We start from the raw sequence: 11,711 nt of genomic DNA, 5'->3' as shown, positions 1-11,711 counted from the left end.
TTTTTAATATAAATATATAATTCACAGATTTTCCCCCCCAGGAACATATGACTCTGTAGGAAGTGTTAGGAAAGTTTCAGTATGGCCAAGTGTGACATATTTGTAAGAGACATCACAAATAATTGTAAAAGTGAGTGGTAGTACTGAAAAAAGTATATGGAAGCCACAACCAGCTATTTTCCAAAGATTGTGTACAAAATAATGACAGCTGTTACTTCTCTGATGTTCTGAGCTCCAGATATTATAGAGCTTAGTGGAAAATAAATATCAAGCTGTGGTTGGGATGGAAGAGAGAAAACAATTCATTTAATTGACTATGTAGAAGAATTACATGAGATTAGACTGGAAAATTAAGATTCACTAATTGGAAACGAAAGAGAAAGAGGGTAGCAATGATCAGTCTTTAAAATTGTGGCTTTGAGTGAGACATGGCCAGAAAGATGAGGTAGCACTCCATGAAGATTGAGAGAAACTTTGAAGACTCATGAAAATAAATGCTCATCTCAGTGGAGTGAAATTAGTAGAGATGATTAGCTCCAAAGAGGGAGGCAGATTGCAGAAAAGAAACGGCTAAAAGGAGCCTTGGAGGTGGAAGGGGTTGTTTGTTTATTTTAAATTTATGTGAAAAATAACACAGAATAGTGTTACTGTATACACACACTGTTAGTGTGGTTACCAGGTCCATGGTCTGAGAAAGAGGGTATAGAGAAAAGTGGAATTAGGGGTAGGGGGGAGATAAGATAATGAAAATTAATGTGTGTGTGTTGTGTGTTTATAAAGAGATGCTCATGGAGATCACTACCACAGTGTTTATGGTGATTGTCTCAGTATAGTAGGATTTCAAGTATGATTTCCTTTCCTCTGTATGTTTTTTAAAGGAGACCTAATGGTGTAGGAAGGGCTGTGGCAGCATAATCTATTGAGAGTTATGCTGTTAACCCAAAGGGTTCGAATCCACCAACAGCTCCCAAGGAGAAAGATGGGTAATATCGTGTGCAGTACACAGTCTCCAAAAACCCCCCGGAAGCCACTTGAGACTCAGTGGCAATGCGTTCGAGTTGTCTGATGGTGTAGTGGGTTAAGCATTGGGCTTAGTAATCAAAAGGTCATCAATTTGAACCCACTAGTCTTCTATGAGGAAGACAAGGCACTCCGCTCCCCTGAAGATTTGTTGTTTTTGCATGCCATCAAGTTGGAATTGACTCATGCTCCAGCAACTTTTCAAAGGCAGTAAATCACACAGGAGGAGATTTCCCATCCTTCTCCCGTTGAACAGCTGGTGGATTAGAACTGCCTGCCTTTGGGATTGCAGTGTAGCTTCTTACCACTAGGCCACCAGAGTTATAGATGTGCAACTTTGGAAATCCTATAGAGGAGTCAGAAGCTGGTGGTGGCAATGGGTTTTGGTTATGTCTTTAATGTATTGTTTTGAATTCTTTAAGAAGAATTTATACTATTTAGAAATCAGGAGAAAAAATATAATTATCACAGTTTCCTTTAAAATTAAAGTATAAAATGGTAACAGTCATTAGACATTTGTGAATTCATACAGAATATTGTAGATAAGAAGAATATTGTTGGAAGTATTTTGCTTACCTTTGCAGGAGACCTACCTTCTAGAATAGCTTTCTTATTGGACCTTCGGCCCTCTCAGGCTTCCTGCTCCTACCATCCTTTCCTTTATCCACTCTGCTCTGGACACACAGGCCCCTTGCTGGCCCTCAGACATATTTGCACTATCCTGCTGGGATATCTCTGTGGTTCATGGCCAAGTTGCTGCTTAAAGGTTACCTGATGAAAAAGGATGTTCAGGATCTTTCTAAACTCTCACTCACTTCTTCCTTTCCTTTATACCTGTCTCCTCATGAAAACTCAGGAAAAGGTAGGGGAAAAAAGAAAAAAGAATTCCTCAGTTGCGTTTCCTTCTTATTCTGTTACCACTGGACATATATTTATTTCTACATTTTACATAGTAACTGTCTCCCTCAGTTATGTGCCATTAAGTCGGAACCAACTGACTCTCTTTGCAGGTTATTAGAAGCTGTGAATTGCACTGGAGGAAATTGCCCATCTTTCTTCCTTGATCGGTTGGTGGATTCAAACCCCACACCTTTGTGTTGGAAGTGCAGCTCCTTATCCACTAGACCATGAACCTAACATAAAAAATCCAAACCAATTAATTATATAAAATATGATATATGTGAATAATTGAATAGAATACAATGTACATGAATGAAATAGCACAATGTATATTAATAATTGTGTGCAAACCAATAAAAAATGACAAAAAAAATCCAAACCAAGCCAGTTGTCATCTAATTGATCCTGACTCATGACTGCACTGTGAGTGTTATAGTGGAACTACGCTCCAAAGGGTTTTCAATGGCTGATTTTTCAGAAGTACAGCATGTACTTGGCACTCATATATAATATACTGAATGAATTCATTCCTGTCTCATTCTGATTTTTTTTTGTCTCATTCTAATTTTTTTCTTTTTTTGCATTCTGATACTTTTGCTTTGCAGAGAAGTTGTTACATTCAACCATTTCCTGGAAGCAGCGGCTGAGAAGGAGGTTCAAGGGAAAGCTCGACTCCATGACTTCATCGAGAATCTGTTACAACGGGTGGAACTGGCAGAGAAGCAGTTAGAGTATTACCAGAGCCAGCAGCCCTCCACCGGTCTGTGCCGCAGTGAGCATGTGGTGAGTCACCCTGGGCCATCCACCAAAGATGGGTAATGTTTATGTGAAGCAAAAGGTTAACAAACACCTCTTGGGTTGATAACAAAGTTTAGTTGTGCTTTCTGGAAATCAAGATTCAAAGGAAACAGAATCAAGTTCAAGTAAAAACCCAAATTATTGGAAAGGAAAAAAAATGAAAGGCAAGTAGGGGGAAAAAGGAAGACAGGAGAAGGAAGACAGGTGAGAAGGGAGACGACAGAAAGGAGACTGAGAAACAAAAGAAACTAATTTTAGCATGGAGCTTACTGTAATGTTCACCCAACCTTAGAATAGTAATGTTAAGTTCCATGATCTTCCAGTCAGGGACAAAAACTATAACAAAAAGAAATACAGTTACTATTTCTTGGAGAGACCCGTAACTGTTCAAAGTGATCTCAACTATATGGTGTTATTGTTTCCATTTGTATTTCTTTACACTCTATACCACAGAGTACCACAGGAGATATTTCATGGACCCTGAGACCATTTTCTCCCTAGCTGGACTATATGTTTCACTTAGTACATGTTCTCCTGTAAAATTAGGGCCACGTCTTTGCTGTAATGAAAGTGCTAACCAAGCCTAGCTTCCCAGGATCCCTGTGGTTGTAGATACCCTGAGTAACATGGATATTTTAACATAAAATGTTTGAGCTAATATCCTTATAAACTAATTGGCCAGGTTAGGGAACAGGTTGGGGAACCCACGCTTCAGGCACCTCAGCTCTATCTGAGGTAACGTCTGTCTTTAGTGTATCTAGGATGGACCAGAACATTCTCGCCAAGTGCCCCAGGCTCTTCTGCTTCACTTCTCAGCATCTTTCTCTGGAACAGTGAGAGTTGCCCTCAATTACCACTTTTCTTAGTCACCACTGAGACTGTATGGCAAAGTCAATGTCATCCTCATCAGAACTCATCTTTCATGCATCTCTGGTTCACTCCCTCCTTCTTCTGCCACTTTTTGCCCACGACCATCTCCAGTGAAATGTATCAGTTACCATATGTTACTTCCTTCTTTAATGATGTTCTGTGTCTTCCTTCTCCTCAATTTTAGCTCGTTTTGTGAAGGAATCTTTCAACATCTGTATTTTTCCTTCATCCCCTTGAGCATTTGTGCTCTTTTCACCTGGCTGAGTTCTAAAAATGTGCTTTGCTTACTTGGACATTTTATCTTTGTGCTCTGAAAAATGCTGTCGAATTAGGCACAAAGTGACTTAATATCCCATCTGGCAAAATTACTCACAGAATTGCTCAAGTGGAAGGTCACGGAACAGCTTGGATAATCTTATTTTAAGCTTTACATTTCTTTCTTGCAGCTTGCTAAATTAGGACAATCAGTAATTCATTTAGCACTTATTTATTGGGGGCACAGCACTTATTGGTGCTGAGAAAGCACCTGTGAACAGGAGCGAAGTGCTCCTCACTCTTACAGACCTAACAATGAATGATTAAACAATTAAAGATGGTAATTGCGAATAGCGATAACTACCATAAAGACAAAGATAGATGATATGTTTGATATGCCCAGGAAGGAGGACTACTTTAAGATTATCCTGTTAACAGTTGAGTTGATTCTGATTGATAAAGACCCTCTGAAAATGCAAACTCATTGCTTTTGAGAAGGAACTGACTCAGAGCTGAGCCTCCACTGGATTTCCAAAGAGGAGGTTGCCTCTCTTTCTCCCTCGGAACTGCTGATGGATTCCAGCCACCAAAGCAGTGTGGCCTTTGGGTTGGCCGCTCAAAGCCCTGTGAACTGTGCCTCCAGAGCTCCCTAGTGGTCAGGAAAAGCTGTGGTCAGCATTTAAACTGTGGAAATGTTGAAGTGGAATGTTCTAGGCAAAAGAATAGAATATGCCTTTGGAGGGGCCATCTTGGTGTGTATGAGTGATAGGAGATAAAGTCAGGGAAAGGCCTGTGTCATACCGGGCCTTCCAGCTCACATAAGGAGTTGAATCTGTTCCAAAGTGCACAGTGGAGATTTTAATCGGGAGGTGATCTGTTTTAGCAAGATCACTTTGGCTCTCTGTGGGGAATTGACTGGAGAGGCGCCGGAATAGGAGACCAGTTAACTATCATGGCAGATAGGAGAGGTTAGCAGCATGGAGAAAGTGGAGGTAGAGGGACGAGGTTGCTATCCCGGGGGGGTAAAACAGACCAGTTGACTTGTTGAAGGATTATGGAGATATGGTGGGAGAGAGAAGGATGAGAATAAAGAATGAGTCCCTGGTTTTGATCTGAACAACTGTGGATCCATCCATGACTGGCTGTTATTTTGAAAAGGAAAGTTTAGGAGAAAGGCTTGATGGGCAGGTAGAAACCTTCATGAGACAGCATGTTTGTTTTGGTTTTCAGTAGAAGTACTTAGTTTTTACTTTGTTTTTCAGGAGAAGATTATTTCTATTTTTATATGCTAGCACTCAGATCTAGGACCCTAATCCTCATCCCAATACAATTGTCTATCTAGATGAAAAGTATTTGGAGAGCCAAGGAACTGAGACAAATGGGAATCAGATTTCCCTCAGGAGAGCGAGTGACTCCTTATGTTCACACTAAGGAGAACATAGGATATTGTTGGTGGCTGTGATAGACTCAGGCTTTGCCCCCAGACCTCAGAATGGACCGACTTATTGGAGAAACGCCAAAATAGCTATTTGTTCCACTTAGTGAACACGTACTCTTTTGCCTTTCTGCAAACACATGCTTGTTAGGGAGACAGTAAAGGGTGAAGACTTGTTTAGGCTTAGAGTCTGCTCGCTTAGGTTGAAGCCCAGACTGAACACTGGTAAACCAGGAGACTGTGAGGATATTTTCTGCGTCAGGTTCTGTATCTGTTAAGTATAAATCATAATAATTGGTTGTTTTGATGGTTAATTGGGTTTAACCCAGTGTGTGGCTGGCGCACAGTTTATGAAAGGTCATACAAACTGAAAGGTCAACAGTTGATACCAAGCAGCCTCTCTGTGGAACTACGATGAGGCATTCTCCCCCTGTGAAGATTTGTGGCTCCCGAAAGCCCTCTGCTTTGTCATACATATGCTATGCGTTGAAATGCAATTGGAAGTGCTGGGGTTGTGGCTTATATAATGTGTATATATGAGTTCATAACCCATATTGACTCATATTGACCCATATTTATTCATACATTTGCTCTCCAGTAAGACACAGCTACCAAAAGCATGCTGGCAACATGGGGTGGTTACGTCTGACCACCACTAATTTCACAAGGGGGAACATTCCCCATCAGCACAGCACAGACTCTATTTCCATGAGGTCAGACATGTCACCACACTCCCCAGGTGCCCATCTCAGGGTTCTCACTGGGTCCAGCAATCCATTGCAATGGCCACGCAGAACTTCATAGAATTATACTCATGGTTATAAGTTTATTGGGAAATCAAGCAAGTTATAATTCAGGTAGCAAAAGGATACAATTCTTCAGTCAGGACAGTTTAGCAAACATCTTCACAGGACTGTCTTGAGGCTTTAGGTCAGTGTTAAAAAAAACTCTCTTATTTCTGCCAGTTCTGGCATCTCCCTGGTGGGCTTGGGTGAAGGTGTGGTGGGCAGCAGGCCCGAGTCAGCCCCGTGTCAGCGTCCACCTCTGGTTCTCTGCTGCTGCCATTGCTGCCCCTCTCATTTAGGTGTCCATTTGATCGGTGCAGAAATCTTTGACCTTGAAGCACTCTCGCTGCCCTCTCTGCTCTGTGTGTGTGTGTGTGTGTGTGACTGGTAATGAGATTTCCATTTTCCGCTGCTAAACCTGCTCAGTTGAAACCTGGGATGGGACAGGAAATTTACCAATCTCATTCTGAATTTGTCTATCCACTTGGTTTGTGTATTCCCCACCCGGCCTTGTGGTGGAAATCAAAGCTAATGGACTAGAAAAGCCATTTTGCCTACCCCATGGCAGTAAATTGTTCTCATTTCCCAAGGTCCCATCAGGATCCCATATGACACCCATAGGCCCCCAGGTTGTAACTCTGATACTCTTTGGAAGTCAAGGGTTTCTTTAAGTATTTGATAACTCAGTTTTTCCTTTCCCTGGGTAGGAACATCCACCCCCCAAATTTCTGCAGCCTTTATATTTAGCATTAATAACATTAATACGTGTGTTATACCTCAATAATAAAAAAGAGAGCATGTGTGTTAAACTTGTGCCGTTTTGTATTCTGTGTTCTTTTGTTGTTGTTGATTGCCTTCCAGTCGAGCACGATTCATAGCCACCCTATGAACAAAAGGTCTGAAGCCCCTCTACAACTGTTGACATTTATCAAAGTTCATAGCATTTCCGGAGGCATGTTGTTTAGGAGGTGGATGCCACTCCTGCTTCCATGAAAGCCCATTAAGAAATCTCAGTTAAGGTGTGTAGTGGTAGCATGAAGGGAGAAATGTTGCCTGCTACTTCCCCAGAAGCCACTGGCTGCTCTACCTTTGCTACCTTTGCGTGTGGGGTAACCTTAGCACCCTCATGCCAAAATAGGGCTTTCTTCCTGCTTCTTCATGATTTGCTGATCTCATGCCGATCTCAAGCAACATAAACAACATAATAAATAATACTGATTTTAGATTGTATAGGAAGGCAAATCTATCTTGGAGGGAGTGCAATCAGACTGTTCCTCAGAGGCAAGGATGGCGAAACTTTGTCTTGTCTACTTAGGACATGCTGTCAGGAGAGACTAGTGCTTGGAAAAAGATACTTCTCATGCTGGGAAAGGTGACTGGTCAGCAAAAGAGGAAGTCTTTAACTGGATGGATTGACACAGTGACTGCAACAAGGGGCATAAGAATGGCAGATCATGTAGATAGCACAGGATAGAGGACAGTTTCAATCTATTGTTCATAGGATTGCTATGAGCCATAGTCGTCTTGACAGCAACTAACAACAGAAAGGCAAAAAGCAAGAATCCCATCTTAACTTCCTTGTTGTTGTTATGTGCCTTCCAGTCGCTTGCATCTCATAGTGATCCTCTGTACAAGAGAGCCCTAAACCGCACTCTATCCTATGCCAACCTCAATATCTCTGACACACCTATTCCCATTACTCCAATCACTCAATTGATCCATCTTATCAAAGGCCTTTCTCTCTTGTGCTGCCCTTCCATTCTCCCAAACATGATATCCCTCTCCAAGGAATTGTCCTTCCTTGCAACATGTCCAAAGTGTGTCAGACGAAGCTTCAGAATCCTTAGCTCCAAGGAGCAGCCTGGTTTCACCCTTTCCAGGACAAACCTGTTTATTCTCCTAGCAGTCCATGGTATATTCAACACTCTTCTTCAGCACCACAGCTTGAAGGCATCAATTCTCTTTCTATCATCCCTAGTGATTGTCCAGCTCTCCTACCCATAGCACGCAATTGCAAAGACTATGGCCAGGATCAGGTGCACCTTAGTCTCCAGCCTTATATCGTTGCTCTTCAGTACTCTGGAGAGGTCCCTGACAACTGACTTTTCCAACGCAGTTTGTCTCTTGATTTCCTGGCTGCTGGTACCGAGAGTGTTGACTGTTGAGCCAGGCAAACTAAAACTGTTAACTATCTAAATCTCTTTATTATCCATGATGCTACTGCCAGTTGGCCCACTGGTGAAAATATTTTTTTTCTTGATGTTGAACTTCAGTCAATATTGAAGGCTGCAGTCCTTGACCTTCTGCAACAAGCGCATAAGGTCCTCCTCAGTTTCAGCAAGCAGCGATGTGTCATCTGCATAATGCAGATTGTTGATGAATCTTCCCCAATCCTGATGCCACATTCCTCCTCATACAGACCAGTTTCCCAGATGATCTATTCTGCATACAGATTGAAAAGGTATGGAAATAGAATACATCCCTGGCAGGCGCCCTTCCTGATTTTGAACCATGCAGTGTCTCCTTGCTCTGTTTTGATGATTGCCTCTTGGTCCAAGTATAGGTTTCGCATTAGCACAATCAGATGTTCTGGGATTCCCATTCTTCTCAGAGTCAGCCATAACTTACTGTGATCCACACAGTCAAAAGCCTTTGCATTGTCAATAAAGCAGAAATACATTCTTCTGGTATTCTCTGCTTTCTGCCAATATCCATCTAACATTAGCTATAATATCCCTAGTATCACAGCCTCTTCTAAACCCAGCCTGCACATCTCGCTGTTCTCTGTTGACGTGTTGCTCCAGTCATTTTTGGATAATTTGGGGACCCTAAAAATTCTGTTTAAGAAACCTTGCTCTTCATTAAAGCTCAGGCTGCAGATAAGAACTGGGGTTGTAAACTTGTTAGGCTGAGCTTAGTTTTCAAGATAATTTTAGCATAATGGGGATACATGTCTTGATCAAACTGGGTGCTAGAACCAAGGTGATCTTTTCTCACAAAACCTTTCTAATTGACTTCTTCTGTCTGTCTTGTCACCACTCCTTTAAGCACAAGCTAAAAGTAGGAGGACAGGCACTGATGCTGGAAATGAACTGAACTTGCCTGTAAACTGGCAAATGGTGACAGCTGGATTGCAAAATGATAATTATCAATTTCTGGTGCAGATAAAGTCATCCTGCACCCAGCCACAGAAGTGCATGCAGATATTTTATTGCGTGATTTATTGGGGGTGGAAAATAATGTCAATGATAGATGGCCTTAGGGACAGTTGTGGAGTTGGTCTTCATATGCTATCATTTTAGAAATGATGTAGTTTGGCCAATAATCATTTTATGCCAATTTTCTCCTTAGTTGATATACTGTGACCAGCCACAGCTGTAGCAAATTAGCTGCAAATGCAGGCCAAACCCATCACAAAATAATGGCACATCATTCTAGTTTGTAAAAAACGTGCTTCTTTAAGTGTTACTCTGGTGGGAATGCCATTTGATATTTTGCAATTTTTGAGATATGCTGATGTTGGCATCTCAGAACCAGTGTACGTGGGCTCTCCAAGGAGGCAGAGGCCGGGCAGGAAAACATTCTTGTCCCCTCCTGGGTGATGAACAATGCTGTGGGTAATGCTCCCAGTACCTACTATTGACTTCCTTGGGACAAATAAAATGTCTTAAAAACATGAGGAGGAAATAAAAAAAGAAGATTTCCACACCTGAATCCCACTGTCAAGTGATGTATTGTTTTCTTTCTTCCCCCCCCCCCCGATTGTCTTCAGCTTACGGATATCTCTTCAAATAGGAAACCCAAATGCCTGTATGTATACCTTGTTATCCTGTGCCATTTAATAAAGCTAGGACAATGTTTTCATGTTGCATTTTACAAAATTTATCTCATATGAATGAACTTCAGAAGCTCTGGTTAGAGTTTATTGGCATGTGTACTTAATTAGTGAAATGTTATAATCAGTTTTAACTACTAATATTTTATCAGTATGTAGCACTGTAATAGCACTTTAAGAATATTTGTAAAGTATTATTTAGAGTAATTCTCTTATTGACACTTTCTTGTTAACTATTGTTAATTCCAGTTGAGTTGATTTCAATTAATGACAACCTCATGTATAGAGTAGAATGGCTTCTTAGATTTTCTGAAGCTGTGGCCTTTTGGAAACAGATCATTAGGCTTGTCTTTTAAAATACCTGTGATGGTTTTGAACCATCAACCCCTTTTGGCTAGCAATCAAGGTCTTAAATGTTGAAAAGTATCCAGGAACTCTAAAAAGTAGTCATAATACTGATATAAATAAGTGTAATGTGCTTACTAATACACATTTATCATCAAGAATGGGAGAAAATTGCCCCTCTTTCTCCCATAGAGTAGCTGATGGATTTGAACTAGATGTTTTTAAGTTGGCAGTGCAATCCCTTACCACTAAGCCATTTGGAAGCAGGAGTGGCATCCACTTCCTAAACAATATGCCTCTGGAAACTCTATGAATGTTGATAAATGTAGATGGTTATAGAAAGACTTCAGAACTTTTGTTCATAGGGTCACTATAAGTCATGCTCGACTTGACAGCAGTCAACAAAAACAAGCCACTACAACTCTGTAGATAGATAGATAGATAGACAGATATGTGTGTTATCAATTACAAACTCACAATACAACAGATTTGTTTGAATCAACTTCCCAGTTACTTAAAAGGTCATGAAGTGGAAGCCCTGGTCCCATCTTCCCCATAGTCAGACTGCATGTGTTACCCTGGGCACTCATTTAAGAGTGCTTTAGCCTTCTTTCTTTACTAGTGAAGTAGAACTTGTACTGTTTCCTTAGGAGGTTAACGTAACCATTTCATGATCATTCCATGAAGTCTGCGGGTAGTTTGGAAAGAAAAAAAATCGTGTTACTGTTCCTTGAAGGTTTTAAAAGAAATCTTTCTTGCTGTTCATCCCCCTCCCCGCTAACCACCTGCAGAAGCCGCGGACACGCACATTCCGTGTGTAACCACTCGGATCTCAAGACCCATTTTCATCTAAAGGGAAGGAACTACCTGAAAAAAGCCAAGGACGACAGAGCCAGCATGCAGCCTGCCAAGTCCATCCACGACCACGCCGAGTCCTCTAGGGAACTCTGCAGACCACCGAAGAAAGGGGAGCCCCTGGGGCTGAACCGCAAAGGCAACATCAGGCCCAAAATGGCTAAGAAAAAGCCAACAGCAATTGTGAATATCATCTGAAAGTGTAGCGGCTGTGGGGAGTGTTGTTCAGGGACCAACCGTAACCCGTGGGAAGACTCACTAGAAAAGGATCATTTGTCTTCTGTCCCTTCAGGAACTTTAATTCACCAGAATGGAACAAATCAGATTCTGAGTGAACCATACCTTTTGCTCCAGACCCCTTTTAGAAGCACGAGGCAAATTACAGAAAGAATAAAGTAATTACATAGTCTTGTTTCATGACTTAAGTAAAGCAGAGCTCCAATGTCTAATAAAAGAATAAGTGTAGTCTCTAGTTATTTTCTGCATCTGGGCTTTTGTGCAGTCCTTCACCTCTCAGACCCAGGGCCACACAAGGACTCAATCTCCAGCAGAAAATATGTCTGAGGCCACTGCTCTCTAAATTGTGAGCCATGTACTGTTTTGTCAATAGCTG

The 11,711-nt window shown here is 41.4% G+C and overlaps 1 protein-coding gene across 1 annotated transcript in view; it reads left to right on the top strand.

Annotated features, from left to right (window-relative positions):
* ZNF365 (zinc finger protein 365) overlaps positions 1–11,296 on the top strand; it is a 28,247-nt gene extending 16,951 nt beyond the window's left edge. The window contains exons 3-5 of the mRNA XM_006889027.1: positions 2,526–2,703; positions 9,836–9,873; positions 11,035–11,296. Of these exons, the coding sequence (XP_006889089.1) occupies positions 2,526–2,703; positions 9,836–9,873; positions 11,035–11,296 (478 nt within the window). The remainder of the gene's footprint in view (positions 1–2,525; positions 2,704–9,835; positions 9,874–11,034) is intronic.
* Positions 11,297–11,711: the final 415 nt, after the last annotated feature.

The sequence above is a fragment of the Elephantulus edwardii genome, unplaced genomic scaffold, assembly GCF_000299155.1.
Source record: "Elephantulus edwardii isolate Elephantulus edwardi_28Jun2011 unplaced genomic scaffold, EleEdw1.0 scaffold00074, whole genome shotgun sequence".
In the NCBI taxonomy this organism is placed as follows: Eukaryota; Metazoa; Chordata; class Mammalia; order Macroscelidea; family Macroscelididae; genus Elephantulus; species Elephantulus edwardii.
This window is presented reverse-complemented; position numbering and strand designations above follow the sequence as displayed.